The 24,245-nt window shown below is 34.3% G+C and overlaps 1 protein-coding gene across 1 annotated transcript; it reads left to right on the top strand.

Annotated features, from left to right (window-relative positions):
- Positions 1–11,388: 11,388 nt before the first annotated feature.
- Positions 11,389–24,162, top strand: LOC110707719 (dolichyl-diphosphooligosaccharide--protein glycosyltransferase subunit STT3A). The gene is made up of 23 exons (XM_021885758.1): positions 11,389–11,627; positions 11,794–11,856; positions 13,940–13,995; positions 14,112–14,183; positions 14,322–14,427; positions 14,553–14,603; positions 15,674–15,769; positions 15,941–16,000; positions 16,079–16,192; positions 17,000–17,086; positions 17,864–17,967; positions 18,976–19,071; positions 20,039–20,159; positions 20,302–20,382; positions 20,473–20,604; positions 20,697–20,945; positions 21,548–21,691; positions 22,412–22,598; positions 22,692–22,789; positions 23,006–23,085; positions 23,189–23,276; positions 23,517–23,606; positions 23,689–24,162. The coding sequence occupies exons 1-23, from the start codon at positions 11,511–11,513 to the stop codon at positions 23,746–23,748; spliced, it is 2,352 nt and encodes a 783-aa protein (XP_021741450.1). The 5' UTR covers positions 11,389–11,510; the 3' UTR covers positions 23,749–24,162.
- The last annotated feature ends 83 nt before the right edge of the window (positions 24,163–24,245 follow it).

The following is a 24,245-nucleotide window of genomic DNA, read 5'->3' on the forward strand; positions in this document are numbered from 1 at the left end:
GTCTAAATATCCTACATTATCATAACGGATTATATGAATGTATTTATTAACATTCAAGTAAAAATGTTATCTTAAAATTGTATCAACCATTTGGGCATCGCCCGGACACAAAACTATCATATCATTAATAAATAAAGCCGGTCTCGCAGCCACACCACGAGACAGCGACATTTGACATTCCAATTATTCGTCAAGTGTCAAGCCACGTAGGCGAAAACTAGGTATTATTGTGACATATATGATGCTAAATAAGCGAATTTTGGATATAAATAAAGGGGAGTTTTTTTCCGAGTTTTTAGAGAGCCACGTAGGATAAAATTTTCTTAAAGCGCCATGTAATAAGATTATAAATTTTTGTGATACCAATTAAATAAGAGATTATAAATTCTTTTAGAATTAAATAATTCAATTGACAAATAAGCAAAATTAGCGAATGAGATCTTAAAATTTAAATTAATTTATTAAATATAATATTTTATCTTTTGAAATAAGGAATTTTATCTAAATATATATTGAATGAAAAGAAATTCACAATTTATTTTAAAATAAAAATATTAAATGATATACTACGTACAACGAATAAAATAACCAATTTAATCACATAAATACCAAAAATATCTGTTTTAAAAAATACAAATAAACTGTGTATCACACGGGTTTCATCTAGTATATATATATAAAGGGAAGTTTTTTCCTGAGTTTTTAGAAAGCCACGTGGGATAAAAGTTTCTTAAGGCACCATGTAGGATTAAATTTTTTAGTTATAGCCAATCAAATAAGAGATTTGTAAATTCTTTTAGAATAAAACAATTCAAATGCCACGTAAGCAAAATTGGCGAATGAGATTTTAAAGTTTAAACTAATTAAATATAAAATCTTATCTTTTGAGATTAGGAATTTTAATATATGATGAATGAGATAAATTCACAATTTATTTTAAAATAAAAATATTAAATGATATACTATGTACAACGAATAAAATAACAAGCAAATTTTATCACATAAATACAAAAAATATTTATTTTAAAAAATACAATCAAACCGTGCATCGCACGGGCTTCATCTAGTGAAACTTAATTATAATCAAATACTCAATATTTTTTTTTTTTTTTGCATGAATAGCCCTTTAAATAATAGTCTAACATAGATAAGTTTTAAGAGCCATAAATATATTTTAGAATGCTAAAATAAATAAGATAATTAAACCTCCTTATAACAAAAGATAAAAGCATCCTAGAAAAGATATAAGACTTTAAATTATCTTAAATCAAGTTTCACAACCCTATCTAAAGTTTCTACTAACCTAAAATGAAATAATATAGCTAGAGAAATATGTCCCAAATCTTTAACAAGCAATAAAACTTATTTTAAATCAAAAATTCAAAATTGATTTTTCTTTTGCACGAATAGCCCTTTAAATAATAGGCTAGCAAATATAAGTTTTAAGACTCATAGATACATTAGAATGCTAAAACAAATTAGATACTCAAACCTCTTAATAACAAAAGATAAGAGCATCCTAGAAAAAGATATAAGACTTTAAATTATCTAGAATAAAATTGAAGAATGATACTTGCTCCCTAAGCAAAAAGACACGGCTAATAACATAATTAAATAAGAAATAAATCTAACATACTTGTTTATAAAAAAAAATAAAAAAATAAAAACCTAAAACCTTGTAACTCAAATCTAGACTCTCTTAGACTTAAAAGAAAGTACCTAAAATCTCGAAGAACAGTTCGATAATGCTCGGTATGCATCAAATGACTAAAGAAAGTCTAAGTAGAGTGAGCCTTCAAATATTATAAAAGTTAAACCGTACCCGAAATAAGGTTCTGTTCACTTCATCTTGAAAAGGAAAAATATTTTCAATTAATATCAATTCAGTTTACTAATTTTAATTCTGTAAAATTAATTTTAGTTCAGTAAATGAGTTCAGCAAAAAAAAAAAAAAAAAAAAAAAAAAAAAAAATCGAAGTAAGCAAGGCCTAAGTAAAAATCGAACAAGTATTAGGCCATGTCTAGTTCACCTTATTTTTGTTGAATAGAAATTATTTTTACTGAACAAAAATTATTTTTTAAAATTGAAATTCTTTTTATTAATTATTTACGGGGTTTTTTAAACACCGCCCTCGAATCTCCAGTTAACGCCCACAAAATAAAATTCATTTTACGAATTTACCCTCATGTATAAGTAGAAATTCACCATCTCAAACATAATATCTAACTTACCCTTACTCCTTCTTCTCTCTCTAAACCACCACCACCATAAGTGAAGTTATTTTATTGCACTTCATAATCTTAACCATCATTCTTATATATACTGACATTACCCCTTATAGAAGTTCTTTGGTCGTTTTAATTTTCCACCACCACCTACTTTTACTAATCACCACCTACTTTTACCACCACCACCCCGTAGATCTACCTGATTTTCACGCGAAAATACTGAGGAGGATAAGGGGAAAGCCGTCGGAGGAGGCAAGGTTTTTTTACTTTTTTTTTTTATTTATTTTCTGGTATGGGCTGAAACGCCCTTTTTTCCGGAAAACTAAGGCGAAAACGCCTAGATATTTCGAACCACCACTGGATGTTTGAAATTTCTAGGCGTTTCACCCCAAATGCCCAGAAATTTCGAATGTCCAATGGTGGTTTGAAATTTCTAGGCGTTTCCGCCATGGTGGTTCGAAATATCTAGGAGCAACAATTACAGGTAGAAGCAATTTGCAAAATGTCATTGATAATTTTCCCAAAATCTGAAGGGTCAAAAATCCCCTTCTTCAGAGCATGAAACACCTTCTCTTAATACTTTAAAAAAGCATTTACATCTTAATACTTTAAACAAGAATGTCATTCAAAGAATCACTTTAAACAAGCATTTACATCTTAATACGAGCCCACATCATCCAAAAATTTGCACATCCCTCATTTTTTAATTGTTCTTAGTTTTTGTGCTATTGTTGTTGTTATTATTGTTGTTGTTTTTATTATTTTTGTTATTATTGTTGGTGTTGTTATTATTATAATTGTCATTGTTACTTCTTATTATTATAGTTGTTCTTATTGTGTTAGTTTTGTTGCTATTATTATTATTACTATCAAATTTTTGTAGACGCTGAAAGTGGTAAGTTGAGGTAAATTTAATTTTTTAATAACAAGGGAACAACGTAATTTCAGATTATAAATGCGGGTGTTAGCTGGAGATTTGAGGGCGATGTTTAGCGTTTCACTTTACGTAATTTTATTAAATTGAAATTATTTTTATTAATTATCGAATACTCTATAATCTAATATCATGTCATATCACTAATAAATAATGTTGGTCTCGCAGCCAGATCACGAGACAACGACACTTGGCATTCCAGTTATTCGCCAAGTGTTGGCCACGTAGGCGACAAATTGGAATTATTATGACACATATGATGCTAAGTAAATGATTTTTGGACAGATTTTTTAAGATAAAAATGTTGTATACAATTTTATTATCGCTATACTTCTAATATTTCATATATAATACAAAAGTAATCACAACTTTTAATAAATATCCTATAACTCGGTTTTATTTCCATCGAAAAATTCGTTTCAAAAAGTTCTTTAAAATAAGATCCATTTATAATATATTTAATTTAGTTAAAATAATAGAGAATCAGTAAAAATAAGTTTTAATTTGTAAAAATAATTTTGGTTTGGTAAAAATATTTTAAGTTCAGTAAAATTAATTTAAGTTTAATAGCAATAATTTTAAGTCAATAATAACATAGACATCTATTTACAAACAAAACTACAAAAAGTACACTATTCTATAAATAAGCGATAGGATATCGTATGTCTAAATATCCTGCATTATCAAAATGGATTACAAGACCGTATTAATGAACGTTTAAGCCAAAAAGTTTATCCTAAATTTTATCAACAATCCGAGCATCGCCCTGGCACAAAACTAAAAAATATTATTTAATTAAATATTAAAAAATCTATCCAAAATTCGCTTACTTAGCATCATACGTGTTACAATAACACCTATTTGTAAAAAAATAAAAATAAAAAAATTTATTGAAACGCATTTTAAGTGATCGCCTATCATATCATATCATATCACTAATATATAAAGTTGGTCTCCTAGGCCACATGATAGCGACACTTGGTATTCCAGTTTTTCGCCAAGTGTTGCGCCACGTAGGCGAAAAATAGATATTATTGTGACACATATGGTACCAAGTAAGTGAATTTTGGTTTTTTATTTAAGATAAATATGTTGTATAGAGTTTTATTATCAATATACTTCTAATTCTTCATGTATACAAAATTAATCATAACGTTTAATAAAAATCATATAAATCGATTCTATTTTTGTCATAAAATTCGTTTTAAAAAGTTCTTTAAAATAAGATCCATTAATAATATATTTAATTTTTTTAAAAAAAAATAATAGAGAATTAGTAAAAAATAACAATTTAAGTTCAATAAAAATAATTTCAAGTCAATAATAACATAGATATTCACAAACTAAACTACAAAAAGTACACTATTATTTAATTAAATAAGCGATATGACATCGTATGTCTAAATATCCTACATTATCAATAGGGATTGTAAGGACCGTATTTAACATTCAAGTAAAAAAGTTTAGGAAAATTTGTCCAAAATAACACGACCTTTGGGCGGTCTTCCAGAAATAACACCACCTTTGGATTATTCCATAATAACACCACCTTTGGGGTGTATCTTCCAAAAATGGTACAAAAATATCAGTAACCGGCTGTTGTAGGTAAAATGGCTGACGTGTCTCTCTCTTTTGCCATGTCTTTCATTTCCCCCCTTAATGAAGCCTACGTGGAATTAAATTCCACACCTAACTCTGTCTCCCTCTTAATTTCATTTCCCTCCCTTATTTCACTCTCTTTCCTTCTGTCTCAACTATAATTTCATAATTCATTTCCAAAATTCACTTCAAAAAATCAAAATTCATTTCGAAAATTCAACACCAATTATTGAGAATAGCATTGAAGTGAAGAGAAGATAGAAAAAGTTGCGATCTTTGGTTCCCTAAATGCGCAGTGATACTAAGAAAGGTACCCGTTTTTTCCCCTCTGTTGAGTTTGAATTATGATTGTTGAGTGGATTTTATGCATTTTAATTTGAATATGAAGTGATATATGTTGTTCGTATGCTGAATTATGTTGTTAATTGTAGAAGTAGGGCTAATAATTAGGTTGATTGGTTGTAGTTGTTGATTTTGGTAGTGAATTACATATTTAATGGCTAGGGTTAATTACTTGTAATGACTTTTTGTTTGGAATGTAATTGTGCTGTTTAATTCTAGGGTGTGCAATGACTGATTTTTTTTCGTATGGTGACTGTTCGATTCTGGTATGGGGGTCAATTTAAGCATGTTCGTAATGGTGAAATGGTGTATAAGGGTGGGGGTTGTACTAACTTTGATATATACCCAGATGAACTTTGTTACTGGGAGTTACTTGAATTTGGTAGTAAGTGTGGCCTTCTTATGTGGATGATTTGTTTTACCAAATTCCTGGGTTGAATCTGGAGAAAGGTTTGAGAAAAAATGAAGGGGATGATGAGGTGCTAAAGATGGGTAAGTTAGCTATTGAAAATAGGGGTATTGTTGTGTATGCAATTCAATATGAGATTGACCTCCCTGTGCACCTACATAAGCACCCTATTGTTAGTACAGTCACCAAACAAGGTGAGAGAAATGTGGGAGAAGGTGAACAAACTGGAGCTGATGTGAGCAACCGAAGCCAGAAAGGTAGTTGTGTGTTGAATGTTGTCCCAAGTGAAACTGATAAGAGCAAATCTACCCAATCCAAAACAACAGACAAAGTACTTGAAAAACCCCCACCCAAAGTGAACAAAAGAAAAAAAGTCACCCCTAAGAAGGGACCACAGACAAAGGTGGTCACACCCCCTTTGAATGAAAAAGATGCTTCCACATCATCAAAAAAAGCATCTACCACATCAGCAAAAAAAGCATCTGACCTTCCCCATAAAAAAACTAGATCTACAAGTACCTATTCCCTTAGTTACAACCAGATCACTGACCCGACAACCACATTTAAACCCCAACAACCAGATACTAGTAAAAAAGAACATGTACCCCCCTTGAAAATCACTTCTGAAACTCAAAACCTAACCCAAAACCAGTCTCTTCACCTTTCTCAATTCCCATCCTTAGAATTTGTTTCTACTGGTGAGTTGCCTGAGGTTGACACATATTTCAATGAGGATTTTGAATGGGAGGATGACAGACCAGACAGCCCTTTGAAATGGAAGGAATTAGTGGGTGATGGTGAGTCTAGTGATGAGGGTGATCCAACATATGATCCTGGGTATCAGAAGTTTTGTGAGGGTTGGGAGTTTGATGATGATGAAGATGATGTTGAGTTTGAGGTAGATGGGAGCAGAGAGAAAGAGAAGGAAGGTGATTTTAGTCTATCTGACATAGATCTAGAAGGTGAAGATCTAGAAAAGACTGATTTCATTAATGCTGAATCTGATGAGAGTGATGATGAGCTTAAAGAAGCAAGGGATAGAGTGAAGAATTGCAATTCAAGGTTACTTGAAATAGTTCAGCAGTTGCAAGAAAAAGTTTGTAAGGAGAAGCCATTTGATGAAGAGACACCAAGGGATGTTAACTTAAGTGACTGTGAAGAGGATGAAGACATTCACACACCTACTGATAGTGGTGATGAATTAGAGGGGCAAAAGGGGGAGTTAGTGAGGCCACACACTGATTTCAGTAAGTTTGAATGGAAGGTTGGTCAGAGGTTTGCTAATGCCAGTGACATTAAGGATGTTGTCACTAAGTATGCTGTGATGCAGGGCAGGGATCTAAAGTACACCGTGAGCTGGAAAAACAGGCAGAGGTTGGGAGTGAAATGTGTTGGTGAATGTCCTTTTTATTTATATTTTTCTGTGCATTCTAGAGATGCAACTTGGCTAGTGAAGAGGGTAGTTGAATCTCACACATGCCATAAGAACATGAATAGTAACAGGCAGTTGAAGTCTAGTTGGGTGGCTAAGCAGTTGCTTGATGTGTTCAAAGCAAGGCCACATTGGCCAGCTAAAGAGGTTGTAGAGACTGTAAGGAGGGCTTACAGAATGATTGTGACTAGAGTCTTTGCATACAAAGTGAAATATCATGCACACAAGATGCTACATGGCTCTATGAAAGAACACTATATGAAGGTGGAGAGGTACTTGAAGGCACTGCAGGAAGCAAGTCATGACACTGTGTTGGAGTTGGTAGTTGCTCCACAACCTCACACTTCTACCCAAATGTTCAGTAGGTTGTTCACTTGCTTTGATGGAGTTAAGCAAGGGTGGAAAGCAGGGTGTAGGAGAGTGATATGTGTGGATGCTGCCTTTTTAAAGACCTTTCTTGGGGGTCAGATCTTGACAGCAGTTTCCAGGGATCCCAATGAGCAAATGTTCCCCATTTGTTGGGCTGTTGTGGAAGGGGAGAACAACCTTTCCTGGGAATGGTTCTTTAATCACTTGAAAAATTGCCTTGATTGGGAGAAGGTGAAGGGATTGCTATAATTTCAGATGAGCATCAGGTATAAGTCTTTACTGTTACTAATTTCTTATTTGATTTCATGCTCATGATTGATATTAACTGTGTTTTTTTGTTTTTGTACATAGGCTATATTACATGCTGTCACTGCTGTTCTTCCTAAGGCTGAACATAGGCACTGTGCCAGGCATATTTTTGCCCTCTGGCACAGATTTTACAAGGGAGATGAGATGAAGCTGTTGTTCTGGAAGATAGCAAAGGCCTATAACCAAGCTGATTTCAATGAAGCCATGGATGAGTTGACTCAAATCAATGAAGAGGCTGCCCTTGCATTAAGGAGGTATAATCCTAACTTCTTTTGTAGGGCATTCCTAGAGGCAGGCATAAAAACTGATGCCATTACTAACAATATGGCAGAAACCTTTAATGCTTACATCATCAATGCTAGGACTAAACACTTAATATACATGTTAGAGGAAATTAGGGTAGCATTGATGCAGAGGTTAGTGAGAAAAAGACAAGAAATGGAAAAATGGATTTCTATGCTATGCCCTAGGATACAAGCTAGGTTAGAAAAGGAGAAGGAGAAAGCTAGTGAATGTGATGTGTTTCCTTCCTCTGTGAGTCAATTTAATGTTAGATATTACTTGGATCAGCTGAATGTAGATTTAGTTGCTAGAACTTGTAGCTGTAGAAAATGGAATATGGTAAGCATACCTTGTTGTCATGCCATAGCTTGCATTTATTTTGTAAACAAAGAACCCGAGGCTTTTGTTGATGACTATTACAAAGCGGAGACTTATAAGAAGGCCTACGGTGGTTGTATACCTCCATGTGAAGGAGAGAGGTATTGGCCAAGAGTTACATGCAATTTGGACCCCCCTCCTATCAAGATAGGTCCTGGTAGGCCAAGAAAGAACAGAATTAAGCACCCTCTTGAGAATCCTAAGAAGCCAGGGTCATTGAGTAGGGCAGGGATTGAAATGACTTGTACCATATGCAAAAAGAAGGGTCATAACAAAAGAGGCTGCCAAGACAAGGATTCTGTTGTACCTGATGAACCACCAACCAAGAAAGACACCACCATCTTCTGATGCAACCTCCACCCTAACACAGATTGCTTCATCTTCAACTCCTGCAACACACTCTGCCCACCATACTGCTACTGCACAGCCAAGTCAGCTAGGCAGGGGTGGTAGAATGATTGTTGGAGGTCAAGGTGCTAGAAGTGTTGGTCAAAGCAGCACTAGAGCAAGAGGCTCAGGTGGTAGAGGAAGGGGAAGAGCAGGAGCTAACTCTGAGTCTGCCACTGGAAGTACTGCAGAACAGGGAGCAGAAAGAGGAAGAGGAAGGAGGGTAGCAGGGACTGAATTTTCTGGTGATGGTGCAGGACAGGGGAGAGGGAGAGCTACAGGTAGGGGAAGAGGAAAAATTCAAGCATCAGTTGGATTTGGTGTGTTGTTTGCTGATGATGGAACCCCAATTGTTAGAATCAGTACCTTTCTTTTTTGTGTTGTTTGCTGAGCATTTTGTGTTGCTTTTTTCACACTTGTACATATTGTACAGATTGTTATTAATTTGTTATTTATGTGGCAGGCTTCAAGTACAAGAGCAAAAACAAGATTTGTCTCCCAGTTGTGATGTATTTTGCAGCAGTGAAGCATCATGAGATCTTCTGTTGAGGTCTCTCTTTTGGAAAGTTAGATATGCTGTTGGACTAAGTCTGTAATTTCTAAGACAGTTATTTGTAATATTTTAGCACTTAAACAATGTTTCTGGAGTTAAATTATGTTCAACATTATATGAATAGTGGGATGTGTTTGTGCATTTTGTAACAGTTGCAGGCATTTAAATGATGTTATGAATGTTAATGTCTCATTTTGTGGTGTATAATTTGTGCAATTTAGCAACTTAAATAACTGTTGTTGCAATTTACCCTAATTCCGTTTGTGCAATTTGAAACAATTTGTGCAAATAAATGCTTTTTATTTCTCCATTAAACAGTGAACATCCATTACATTACAATCTCATACAAAATCCTCATTTCTTCCCTAATCAATTAAGAAAAAAATACAATAGCAAACAACATCCAAGAAAACATTAATGCTAAGTACAATGTTTTTTCATTCCTACCACACTTCATTAACTCAATCCTCATTTCAACTATTTCATTCTTCAACTCTTTGCTTTCTTCCTCCAATTTTCCTTTCTTTAACTGCAATTTCTTTATTTTCTCATGTGCGATTTTTTGTTCAACCTGTAACTCACTAATTATGGTTTCCTTTTCCGACAACTTTAGCTCATAATCTTCCATCTCACTCTGCTCATTCACCCACCTGAAAAAATCGCCCTGAGTGTCCTACACATACATAACGTGAATTAGTAAGTAACAACAATAAACAACCCCATTGGTAAGTAAAATTACTTCTCAATCACAACTTACTGGCCACATAGGGCAGCCATAGAACTTCATCCCCAAATTAGGGCCTTTTCTCACAGTCTTAATCAAAGCTTCATTCCCACAATTGCAACGAATTTTCGAATTATCTTCCCTTTTTATGCTTGAGGATGAACCTGATGGGTTCGAAATTGACCTTCTTGCAGCCATTGATTTTTTTTTGGAAGAGCAGAGATATTGAGGAAGAAGAAGGAGGAACGAAAATAGAGAGAGTAAGAACAGAGAGGGTAGGGGGTTTAATTATAAAGGGGGTGGGTTAATTTTGTAACGGGTATAATTCCACGTAGGCTTCATTAAGGGGGAAATGAAAGACACGTCAGCCATTTTACCTACAGCAGCCAGTTACTGATATTTTTGTACCATTTTTGGAAGATACACCCCAAAGGTGGTGTTATTATGGAATAATCCAAAGGTGGTGTTATTTCTGGAAGACAGCCCAAAGGTCGTGTTATTTTGGGCAAATTTTCCAAAAGTTTATACTAAAATATTATCAACAATCTGGGTATCGCCCGGGCACAAAACTAGTATATATAAAAAGGGGAGTTTTTTCCCAAGATTTTAGAGCACCACGTAGGATTTTAATTTTTAAAAAATTATTAGAGCACCACATAGGATTAATATTTTTAAAACGCTACAATATCATTATGCTACGTAAGATAAGTTTTTTTAAAGCGCTACGTAGGATTTTAATAAAAAAAGCGTCATGTAGGATTAAAATTTTTAAAACGCTACAATACGATTATTCCACGTAACATAAGTTTTTTTTAAACGCTACGTAGGATTATAATAATAAATTAAAAAATTTATTAGAGCAACATAAAAGATTATTATTTTTAAACAATTATCATGAATAAAATTAAATAATTTATTTGGGTGATTAATGGAACCAACATTATGATAAAATTTTACAAAATTTAAATAAAGGAGAGTTTTTCCAAATATTTTATAGTATCACATAGAAAAATATTATATTTTAGCCAATGTAAAAAGGAATTGCAATTTATTTTAGATGTAAAATTTTATATTAATTATAATAATAGTCAACACATTTTTCGTGTGACTGACCATATTGTGTGCCTGCCTAAAATATATCAAAACACTGACCGGGTAACCCCTGACTGTCCGAGTAACCCCTATCGATCGAGTAGCCCTTGACCAACTGACAACCGAGTAACCCCTGACCAAGTAATCGGACTACATAATGTGACCAGCTACATATGAAAGTTTGTGAAATAAAATAAAAATTTCAAGTAGTAAGTAATCGAATATCACAAAATTTAGAAGATAAATATATATTTAATAAAATATTTTATTTGAAAAATACAAACAAACCGTGAATCGCACGGGTTTCATCTATTTTTTTTTAGGCAGATGAACCGGCCTTATTTGGGGTTTGGAGGTCTTGAAGTCTACTCATCAGGTCTTCTCATGAAAATCATCAAACTACTAGAACTCTAGTCAGTCACCCAAAACCTCTGCGCAAAATCTCTCTCTCGAGCTCCAATACTCTCGTCAATGGCGGACACTGAAACCGCCAATGGATCGTCTCTGCGAAACGCCTTCGGAAATGTGCTTGCTGTTTTCATCCTAATCTTGATCGGAGTTCTCGCTTTCTCGATCCGTCTTTTCTCTGTAATTTCTTCTTCTTCCTTCCTTTTAGATCTATTCGTAATTTAGGTCTTCAAATTCGCTTTTTTCAAGCATAGATTTGGTGAATTCTGGTTTAATTTGATTATATATACGAGTATATGTTATTCTCAAATGCAATTTGGTATAATGTGTTTTTTGTGTTTTGCAGGTTATCAAATATGAAAGCGTCATTCATGAGTTTGATCCTTATTTCAATTATCGAGTTACTCAGGTTTTTGATCTTACTTTTGTGCTGATTTTCATGGCACTATAATGTTTTTGTAGATTTCTGTCTTTTTTTGAGTGTTTTTTTTTAATTGGATTTGAGACTTGTTGAATCTTTCTTGGTTTATGCATTTATAAGTTGAACGAATCATGAAAGATGCTTAAATTATGCAAGTTAGGTCATTCGTTGCCCGATTTTTGGCAGATAGCTATTAGGAAGTGTGTTATGCATGTATGCTTCTTAATTATATCAGTTAAGGGAGTAATTGACATTTTATAGAGATAATTAGTGGGAATAAGGCTGTAGTGATTTTTATAATTGTGTTTCTTTCAATGCTGAGTTTTGCAAGTTACGGAGTAGGTTACTAGACTAGATAACCAGATTTTCCGCTGATAGCAATTAAAAATTGTATCATGCATGTACGCGACTAAAATTATATTAGTCCATAGGTTAATTGTAATGCCTTCGTGGAAGCTAGGCATCAGTAATGCTGTGATGCTAAAATTTTCTTTCTTTCTTTCTTGCTGACGGGTTGAGCCTTTACTGAAACTAATATTCTGTAAGTGATTACATGACTCAGATTTTTCATGTTATCAATGTGGATCCTGTTCATCTTGCTCTGTAGCAGATTTTGTTGCTGGGGCTGCTTTTAGTGCGGATGTTGTTTATCTACCTTTTTTTTTTTTTTTTTTTTTTCTTGAATAGTGTAGGTTATTTTGAAATACAAATTTGGGTGCCAAGCTTTAGTGCTCTCTCAGGAATATCATGATATCCTCAATAGATTAACTTTTAGGTCTTGCTCATATTGATTACTATCTTAAGGGTCCATTTGGTTTAACTTATTATAACTTATTTTGACTTATATTAAACAAACTAAGTTCAAACAAGTTTAGTTTAAACAAAATAAGTTAGTGCTACTACAGGGAAATAATACGAGTTCTGCCAAGATACTATAAGTTCAGGTAAGCTGACGATAAGTTCAGAAATTTTATGAAAAGTTAAAGATAAGCTCATATATATTCAGATAAGTTCTATTAATTTAATTTCTTACAAAGTAAGCTAGAACAAAATAGAGTCTTAGCTGTCAAATTATTGATTTAGTTGATAAGATGTCTAAAGATCTGTGTCTGAAATAGTCACTGGACGAGCTATAAGCTAATTTATGATTTATCATAATTCAACTCTAAGTTTTAGTTAATACACAATCTTTGTTTCTCCGGTCATGATATTTGCCTAGCTCCTTTGTTAACCGAAGCAGTGAACTAAAGGATTCAATCTTAACTGCAATGCTCCAGTGTGTGTGATGAAAGACACATTAACTGAAGTTAGAAACATGTATGACATGATATATTTAATTGTTCCAAGTCTCTGCAACCTACAAGCTTTCATTTTGGAAGGACTATAACAATGACAAATAATATATCCAATAGTCTAATAATTTGTGAACTTTCTATGTTTTATTGAGTAGAAGAGCATCTGACTCCCTTGAAATCTATCATGTGGACACTTATATATAGACATATAGTGCAATATATGAATTTTGTTTTGTTGTTATTTGTACCGTTTATTTAATTCAAATATGTTAGATTTGACTTTGGGGGTACTTGGCTTATATATCTTAGTGACTTTTTTTACCTGTGGTTGCCCATTTATTTTTAGTTATTAAAACCTTTGTGTTGTTTGTGGGTTGTGAGAAATGAACTAATCATATGTTTATGAAATACATGAGGAGATGGGACGATGTTTAAACTGATAATGATCACTGAATTTTTGCTGAGAAGCTAGCCATATATTCTATTGAATGAAAGCAGAATGGGAGAGTGTGACTCCAATTGTCAAAGGATAATACATTTTCTGATAATGCATAATGCATTTCAGTTCTATCAACTTAACCTTGTTTGTCTAAGGTAGTGCAATATCACTGTAGTCTACACCTTGTTTGTTACGGTGTTAATCTATATGTTCTAGACCTCTCATATAGTGTCCTCTTTGTCCTCTTTTTTCTATTAATGATATCTTTTATAGTATGTGATATTGTGAATGGCTGAAAGCTGATGTCTTACACTGTCAATGAATGGCAAATTTTCAGTTTCTCACAAAGAATGGCATATATGACTTTTGGAACTGGTTTGACGACAGAACCTGGTAATTGCTGTTATAATTGGCTAACCAATATATATAAATTCATTTATTTATTTGCCTTTTCCTTTTGGATTTGTACGGGATGTTCTAAAATATTTAATGTGATTATCCCCTTTCAGGTACCCACTGGGTCGTGTGATTGGTGGAACCGTTTATCCTGGATTAACACTGACGGCAGGTACCATGTGGTGGTAAGATTTCCATTTTTTAATCAAACTGATTCACTGAATCATGTAATCTCTGTTTATATTCTACTATTTCTGTTTCTAGTAATTTTTTTTAGTTCTTGACCTGAGAGAAAAGGAATTAACACTGTTTTGTGTTGATAGGTTGCTGCATTCTGTGAACATCCCTTTGTCTGTGGAGACTGTCTGTGTGTTTACTGCACCGGTATTTTCTGCTTTTGCATCATGGGCAACCTATTTTCTCACAAAGGTCAGTTTTTTTTCATTATCCTTAACTAATATTGTACTGTTGTTCCTCCTCCTTCTACCCTAATATAAGTGAGAGGACCTTATTATTTATTTAACTGGTTAACATTGAATAATATGATCTTTCAGGAAGTGAAGGGCCCGGGTGCAGGGTTAACAGCTGCATTACTATTGGGCATGGTAAGCCTAGGATTTTTATGTCTAATTTGTTTCATATGGCAATTATATCTACTTCATCTATTGTTTTCTTATTTTTGTACATTTTTCTGAACTAATTAGCATACTTGTATCATTCTTATGTGCATATTAGTATGTTGTTCACCATTTGATTTTGTTTAAGGAATTTGAATAGCTCCAACATACGGACTCTTAATATGCATAAAATTCGTAAAGCCGCTGTCATTTCTTTATTTTTTTGAAAGTTAATGTTTTTGTTCAATGTTCCTAATTTTGCTTAGTAAGTTTGGGAAACTTTCTTCAAATTCTCAAAAAAGTGAACCCAGTATTACTAGAACCAAATTCAGAATTGCTTAGGACAATGCAAAGAACTATGAATATGTAAATGGCATAGGCCCCTCTTGATTTATACATTGAGAAACCATTTTGGTGAAAATATATATTTTTCTGTTATCGATTTGTAGTCAGCACTTATGAATTCTTTACGTTTTTATGTTTTGAGAAAACTTCTTGAAACCATAGGTGTCTGAAAGAGAGACTCTATGGCTTTGTTCTTTTCACCTGGTTTCTTTATCAATTAAACTGATTGGAACTACTATGTTTTTATGTCAATTTTGCTAAATAAAACTGATTGGAACTACAATCTTTTAGTCCTCAAAACTCAAAAGGTAGGTTTCAACATAAATTTACTCCCAGGAATTAAAACTTTCAGAGATACCCTGTCTTTGTTAAGAGTTCAGACAATACTTCTTTGAAATCAGGAATTCTAGCTCAGACTACTGGAAGAATTGGATACATTCTTTTCATTTCTTGAGGGCAGAGTTTTAAGTAGGTAATGTGTAGAAATATAAAGAGGAAACCCTTGTTCATCTTATGTTGGATTTATTCAATTACTCGTAACCAAAAGACGAATTATAGTTTATAGCCCATGTAGAAAACCCAGAACAGAAAGGTACAGGTTTAGCTCGAGGCTGCTTTGTCCTGTATGAAAAGCATATGATGAATTTCAATTGTTGTTTTTTCATTGCTACTTCTGTTTCAGTTAAATACTTATTCACTCAGTTCTTTTGCAGGTTCCATCCTATATATCTCGATCTGTGGCTGGCAGCTATGACAATGAAGCCGTAGCTATTTTTGCATTGATTTTTACCTTCTATCTTTATGTCAAAGTAAGTTTTGAGCCCAACTTCTCTTCGCGATTTTTTTATTTTTATTTTTATTATTCTATCTGGTTTTCTCTTCGTTAATTAGTTAAGGCTTCAAACTCATCTAGCTTGGCAATCTTGGTATATATATATTTTTTTTAGTGGGTTAACATTGGCCAAACTTTTTGAGTGCAGACTTTGAACACCGGCTCTCTGTTTTATGCAACTTTGAATGCCATAGCATACTTCTATATGGTAGGTTTCCTGTGACCTGTCTTGATCGTTGCTTTTTCAATTGAGCTCTTTGATGTAAGTTATACTCTGTTTCTTTAGGTTTGCTCGTGGGGAGGGTACACCTTCATAATTAATCTAATTCCCATGCACGTGCTCCTTTGCATTGTTACTGGTCGATATTCTAACAGACTATATATTGCATATGCTCCTCTGGTAAGCATCTCCAACATTGTTGCTTTTGTTTATGTAATACCTACAGTTTAACTTGCAAAGTTTTAAAGTTGCCAGTTTGCAACTTTTTACTGATGGAATGATGTGCTGGATTTTTCATTCTGTTTTGTGTGAAAAGAAAGAATGTTAATTTGGTGTGATGTATTATAATGCTCCTGATGAGAAGTGAAGATTGAAGAGGGTACTTGAGTAGAAAAAAAAAAAGACTTGTAACATCATTTTACGGATAAGGAAGGCTGCCTCTATCTATTTGAAATTTCTTTGCTAATAGACTGACATTTGTTTTGTTCATGCTGTGTTTCTGTCTGTATACTTGCTTTTAATTACTCTTTATCTGTTGTTCTTGTAAAATTGCATAAAATTATTTCTCTTGCACAAATCATGTGACAAACACCTGAGAAGAACTTGAATATTCTTTTAGCATCAAGTAGCGTATCAACCAAGCCAATCAGTTTATATACTCTAAACCATTTTATTAGATCTCCTTGCTGTCTAAATTTAATCCAACAGAGCAAATTATTCTTTACATTTTGACCATGAAATGGGCTTAGCTTATTAAAAGGACTCAGGACTGCACTTTTAATATGGTGTGAAGTAGCAGATTCTTGTTGATATCATATTAAGGGTGAGTTAGAATAGCCTTTAAGGTTGTGTATATTTAACCCCTCTAATTCATCAAGATGGGAGCCTCTTTTGAGTCATTTGGTTGATGTTGCATTTTTTATCTTAAATTTTGTTCATGTGTATTATTTTAGAGTAAATTGGTTGTTTGAAACATCATGAATGCAGGTTGTGTTGGGCACATTGTTAGCTGCATTGGTTCCTGTTGTTGGTTTCAATGCTGTCTTGACATCAGAACATTTTGCATCATTTTTGGTAAGCTTTATATTGATGCTTACCCTTTGGTTTCTTTTTCCTGCTATACAGCGGCACAGCATACCAAGTGAATGTCCATCAGGTCTATAATTACTTCAAGCAATTAGCAGATGTTTATATGAATTATTTTCTTTCAGAAAGTGATATGGTTTTCATTTTTATTTTTGGGGACTTCCTTTTGCCTATCTATGTTGACAAACCCCCCCTGTGTCGAACCCACTTGAATAGTGGCTGGGCAGGTGAGGATTTACACAGAACCCAACTAGGCAACTACCCCAAGGCTCTAATTAGTGACGCGTTTAGTTTGAAGTTTGAACTGCCAACTGTGAAGTAAATTTAGAAAATTGCACAACTAAGTACTACCTATGGCTGTCAAGTAGAGTAACTATGAATATAGTTTGGTAGTAGAGAAAAAAAAAAGACAATATCACCTAGTACAGGTCTCACCTAAGCAGGATGTGAGATGTTTGAGTTGTATGCAAATTTAGTACAGGTCTCACCCAAACAGGATGTTAAGTGGTTGAGTTTTAATCATTGTAGTTCCTAATTTCCTATAGAGTTGAAAGTAGGATATTTCTTGCTATCAATAATTTCTAATGCATACGCACCAATCATCAATTATTTAAGATTTGTTGTATGAAGTCGTAAAAAAATTGATATGTATGACTGTATGGGTTGAAATGTTATTCATAGGCTTTTTTATCATAGAAAACCAGTCTTCTAAACTCATACCTCCATTTTCTTTTGGGATGTCTGATTCATGAAAGATGACTGCAGGTGTTCATTATTCTCCATGTGGTCGCACTTGTGTATTACATCAAGGGAATCCTTTCTCCTCAGATGTTCAAAGTTGCTGTGACTCTTGTAGTAACTGGTGGCCTGTAAGCAATCCCTTTTTTTATGCTTCTTGTTATGTTCACCAAGTTATAAGCTTAAATTATGAGCTTCCTTAAACACTTATTTTAGTCACATAAAAGAGGGGATCTGACACAATAAAATTTCAGTTCTGTTGTATTAACTCTTTTTAGTTGGTTTCTTAAGGGGAAACCATTACCCTCTTTTTTCATAATCATCTAGATTGAATCACGAGAAATTCATGCTGAATTGCTGGTGTTCTTTCTTCGTGTATTTTTCCTCAATCTCTAGCTAGGGAACCCCTCAATGAACCCGATTATATACCCTTTTTTTAGCTTCTTGAGTCTATTTCTTAGTTCAAGATCCCTCTTAGAGAATTAGTAGATATGTTCCGCCCCGAATGAGAATTGGCTAGGGTTATGAAATTTTAATCTAGAATCTGTTGATCGAGTCGATTCCATGATTATAAGTTCATGTACCACTAGCAACCACGATATGCTCTAGGAACAACTGAGCCTTAACTTGGGTATTTTAGGGGGTTGGCCAGCATTAAATTGTGTATTCTTGGGGGTTGGCCTGTCTCATGTATTCAGTAGGAGCTGTGCACTAGCCGCTAGGAAGATCAAACTTTACCTTTGAATAAAAAAAACACTTCTTGGCATTGATTGAGCTACTTGTCAAGCTTGTTGTAAAAGAGTGAGTAGACCTGTTTAGCTCTGTTTACCCATCACTGTAATTACTTGAAAACCTAACCACCACTTCATAAATACGAACAAATTAGCTGGTATTTTTTTTAGTATCAACATGTAATGCGTGGTAAATTGTTAATGACAACCTTGCATGTTCTAATGACCAAGTAGTAGTATACTTTTCCACTCATCATCCTGGATCTGTAACACGGAAGGCCCGTAGACGGTGTCATTGTACCGAATTACGCATATTTTTCCCATTATAATCGAACTTTCAACCCATTATGCTATTTTGTTTTATCTTCTAAGTTTTAACGGATTGAACAAGTATATTTGCTGTTTCAGGGCAGTTTGTTTTGCTGTAGCAGCTATACTTATTGCGCTCGTGGCTTCTAGCCCAACGATGGGATGGAGTGGGCGAAGTCTAAGTCTCCTTGATCCGTATGCAACTATCCCTGCTATATTCTTTTATTGTTTAACTGATAGTTCCTTGAATATTATATGCAGATGTTTTTCTCTCCGCTACCTTTTTATATGGTTTGTGTAAATAGCCAATAATTGAAGAAAATATTGATTAAATGGGGGCTAGTGAAGGTAAATTGAGTATCTTTTCTTGACGTGTTTCTTCATCCTAAATGTGGAAAGGATAATAATGGATTTAGAGTATTTAGGACTAATTTGTGGGATACATTCTTCTTCTCTTTTCTTCCATCCTTGAACCTGTATATTAAGTGCCTTATGCGGCCTGCTGTACTTTTAACATGACATCTGCACTGAAGCTTGAACCCCTAATGGTGCGGTAGTTATACATGCTAGACTGCTAGAGTGGAGGGATGGAAGCCCTTTGTCTTTTATAATTGGTAATATATACACCCAAGGGATTAAATCAGGAAGCTTTCCATAAAAGGTCTTTTCACTTTTAACTCCTCCATAAGTCTGAAGTCTTTTTTATTGTGGAGAACTAACTCTCGTCAGTCATATCTATGGATGATCATTCTCTTAGGATGATGGCTCTATCACTTCTCCTCGATAGAATGATCCTGAACCCACATACTTGTCATATGATTGGTAATATATGATCCTGAACCCACATACTTGTCATATGATGGCTCTATGGATGATCATTTGTCGTTTATGATTGGTAATATATATATCACAAGAAGTATATATGACCTGTGGAACCCACATACTTGTCATATGGAGTATTTAGATATTGGACACACTCAAATATGGCCTATTGATTTTTAATGTTGTGATGTTTCCATTTTATTGGAGTCCAGATTTTCTTCTGAGCATAGACAATTGTTCACTTAATGCTTCTTCTCTCTAAGATTTCTGGTTATAAATGCTGATTATGACATTCCTTTTGTTTTTGCTTTGTTTTTGGGGGTTGGGTGGAAAACTACAGAACTTATGCAAGCAAATACATACCGATCATTGCTAGTGTTAGTGAACATCAACCGCCTACATGGCCATCTTACTTCATGGACATCAATGTATTGGCATTCTTGGTTCCCGCTGGAATTATTGTAAGTTGTATTTGTATTATTTTTTTCTGCAATTAATTCTTAGTGATCCCCTTGAGCTCTCTCTCTCTCTCTCTCTCTCTCTCTCTCTCTCACATCATTGTGAAATCTTCCACTTTTCTGTAACGGTCTATGTTTCTTGTAGGCTTGTTTTTCACCGCTGTCTGATGCAAGCTCGTTTGTAGTCCTCTACATTGTGATGTCAGTATACTTTTCAGGTGTTATGGTGAGAAAATTAGCAAGAAGTTTGACTCTGTTTTTTCATCGGTAATTGTTTTAGTCCCTGATTGTTCACATTTTTTTCATCTGGATATAGGTGCGCCTTATGCTAGTACTTGCTCCGGCGGCGTGCATAATGTCTGGTATTGCTCTGTCGGAAGCTTTTGATGTTTTTGCTCGGTCTATCAAATTTCAGTTGCCTGCATTGTTAGAAACTCCCCCTGATGAGGTGGCTATGAGAATTTTTAAACATTCAAACCATTTGAATTACTTTTTATTCATCTGCAGGCTAAATTTAATTGTTTTGTGTTAACTGTCAAGGCAGGAGAAGTGAGTTCTGGCAATGCTGAGATACAAAACAATGTGGCAAAAACGGATAAAAATGAAGATGCCACAAAAGAGCGGCCTTCGAAAAAGGGAAAGAAGAAGGAAAAGGACAAGGACAAGGACAAGGAAGTTTCTGGGAGGGTTTCCTTGAGGTCCCGTGTTGAGAGAAGGCTTCTTGTTTTACCCTTTGAAGCATCTCTAATTGCCTTGTTCTTAACTGTCTTGCTAGGTGGTTTTTATGTGGTATGGTTACTTTCCTTAATTATCCTATTGATTATCATCTGCACCTTCATCACAATTCTTTTTACTGGCAGAAAATATGTTTGCAACTTGTGTCACTGACTTCATTACCTAAATTAATGACACATTTGGTAATCTTATATTTTGGGTTTCAGCATTACCCTTCCATCCAAGTGAATTCTGAATAAAAGGAACCTTTTTTTTTTTTTTTCCCCTAGTTCTTGCCATAATAAAAATTATTGATTACTTATTGATGGCTGTGAAAATTATTTTAACACATCACATAACTTACAGTAAATTTTTATTTAGGGAGTTTAGCTTTAGCTTTGAGGGAATTGTTTAGAGGCTCCAGATCAAGAGATGGTTAGCATGAGATTCTTTTGTTTACTGAACCAGTCATTGCAAATAGGTTTGTGGAATTTAAAAATGGGCTCATATGGTCATGGATGCATCTGCTGCATTGCATTTCAGTTTTATTCTGTTTACCAACCTCTGATGGCTTTGTCATGATTATTTTTACCCATTCTCCAGCATCTTTCTGTTTTGTTTTGATTTGTTTGAGTTGGTCTAGTGTATTGCTGGTTAAATGTTTGAGTGTTTTGTAGGTACACTGTGTTTGGGCGGCAGCAGAGGCATACTCAGCGCCATCTATTGTTTTGACATCTCATACACATGATGGTCTGCATGTTTTTGATGATTTCAGGGAGGCATATGCTTGGTTAAGCCACAACACTGAGGTGGATGATAAAGTGAGTGGTGTATTGTCTTCATATGATCTTTGATCACTTTGATGTTACCTTTATATTCTACCTTATAAATTCATGTTGTATGGAAAGGAATTCAATTATTATAACAATGTGATATTAGGTTTGATCTTTTGCATGTGCTTGTTAAAGTTTGGTATACTGATGTTGTTGATTTATGGTCTCTTATCAGCTTACTGTGGTCTCTTCTGTTATTACTTCATAACTGTAAGCTTTGATCAAACCAATACTATCTTAGAAACCTACTTCATACATATTCCAAGTAGTTTGTCAGCCTTTGGTTGAAGATGAATAGTAGTTTATGCAAATATCTTTTATCTGAATCAAAAGCTGGTAATCACTAAAATATAAGAGAGGCCATTCATTGCTGTATTTTAGTTATCTCAATAATTCCATGTACATTTTCTAGATAAGGGGATAAAATCCTAATAGACATATCCTTCCTGACCCCTCAATTATTCACGACCAATTATTATGAACACTTTTCAAATTGATTGCAGTAGTGCTTGGAAGACTTCATGAATTTTGTTAGCAAAATTTGTGCGATTGTGTTTGCTCATCTGTATGATCCCTCCTCTTCTGTAATTGATTAATATATGTGTCTCTGTCTGGTCTAATATTTAACAAGGGAAGTATGTAAATTATATCATAACTTGGATTCCAATTGTTAGAAGAAACAAAATCCTAACAAAAACTTCTCTGCAGGTGGCATCTTGGTGGGACTATGGATACCAAACAACAGCCATGGCCAACCGTACTGTCATTGTTGATAATAACACCTGGAATAATACTCACATTGCCACTGTTGGAACTGCTATGTCTTCTCCGGAAAAGGCAGCATGGGAAATTTATAACTCTTTGGATGTTAAATATGTCCTCGTTGTATTTGGAGGTTAGTTTGCTACTTACTGCTGTTTCTTTAATAATATTTTTTTTGGTCATCGAAAAAAGAACGGACCTAGAATTGAGATTTTATTGTGCATAGGTCTTGTGGGCTACCCCAGTGACGATATCAATAAATTCTTATGGATGGTTCGCATAGGAGGTGGTGTATTTCCTCATATTAAGGAACCTGATTATCTGGTAAGAACTTTACATTAATTCTAGCATTTAGTAAATCTAACCTAGCTAGTCTTTAACTCTATATTGTCTTCTATACGATGATCTCTCTTTTTGGGTAATTCATCCATCCTCGTTATCTGAGTAAGATGCAGATGCTCTATTGTTCATGGTTGCTTACTTTTTTTGTCGTTTACATTCCTCATTTCGCTAAATATAAAAATTTGTGCTGCTGTACAGAGAGATGGTCAGTATCGGATTGACTCTCAGGCAACACCAACGATGCTTAATAGTTTAATGTACAAGCTTTCATACTACAGGTTAGGGTTAAGTTGATCTTGAATAATTTTTCTGATATCTCTGTTGCCTCTAACCTTTTCTATTTCTTTTCTACAATCTTAAAACTTATTTTGCCTTATTCAGATTTGTAGAAACAGATGGGAAAGGATATGACAGAGTTAGGAGGACTGAAATTGGAAAGAAGCATTTCAAGCTTACTCATTTTGAGGAGGTACTGTAATCTTATGCTATTGTACATTGTATATTTTAGGGAGTACTGTAATTCAGTGACAAGGGTACCAAGAACTCAAGTAGCCCCTTACCCCCTCCCATAACCACAAAAGCTACATAATAAAAACAGGTTGAGAATTTTACAATAAAAACAGATTTTGCTTGCCATATTACCGATTATTTCTGATTGTCCAATCCTTCAAAACTGAGGATGTTGTCTGGGTATTTTGTGTATCTCTAGGCATTTACATCTCATCACTGGATGGTACGAATTTATAAATTGAAGCCCCCAAAGAACAGATTAAGAGGAAAGATCAAGAAATCGAAATCGGTAACTTCCTTCAACCATTTCTTTTTACCTTGCTGGCCAACGAAAATTTTGTTCTCACTAACGGTATTCTTGCTTTTGGCAGAAAACAAGCTCAGCTAGCTCAAAAAGAAGCAGCACTGCCAAAAGGAATCCATGGCAGTAACTTCTTTTCTATTCCTTGTTGCATACTTATAGAGTAGGGAAGTCTTAGGTCACTCAATTGTAACCCATAGGGCTTCTAGAGAGAAATCATAGAGCATTGATTGAATCAGAGAAATAGTTACCTACGACGCTTAGTCCTCCCCCCTCGCTTTTAGCAGTTACTTATTTACTTCATGAAGGGGAGAAGGCTGCTCCAATATTCTACTCTGGTTGCGTGATTGTGGTGTTTTTGGCATGGTAATGGAAATGTGTAACAGCCTGTACTAAATAGTAGACCATTGAGAGAGATTCTTAGTAATTTACACAGATAGTTGTTTTTTGCAGCTAAAATGATCCTGTTCCAATTTTGAATTTTAGTTGCATGGCTAATTTTCACTCTTTTATATGAGCTCATTGACGCAGAATAAGAATGCTATTCTATTTCAGTAACAGAACTTCAACTGAATAAATCAACTTTTTAATTTCTCTTAACTTCACCCGCTGACTTGCATCCGTTCA

Source organism: Chenopodium quinoa, unplaced genomic scaffold (assembly GCF_001683475.1).
Source record: "Chenopodium quinoa cultivar QQ74 unplaced genomic scaffold, ASM168347v1, whole genome shotgun sequence".
Lineage (NCBI taxonomy): Eukaryota > Viridiplantae > Streptophyta > Magnoliopsida > Caryophyllales > Amaranthaceae > Chenopodium > Chenopodium quinoa.

Coding starts and splice junctions, on each gene's coding strand:
- LOC110707719 (XM_021885758.1), top strand. CDS start 11,511: ATGGCGGACACTGAAACCGCCAATGGATCGTCTCTGCGAAACGCCTTC. Junction 20,160..20,301: donor TGGTTCCCGCTGGAATTATT/GTAAGTTGTATT, acceptor TGTTTCTTGTAG/GCTTGTTTTTCACCGCTGTC. Junction 23,607..23,688: donor AGATCAAGAAATCGAAATCG/GTAACTTCCTTC, acceptor TGCTTTTGGCAG/AAAACAAGCTCAGCTAGCTC.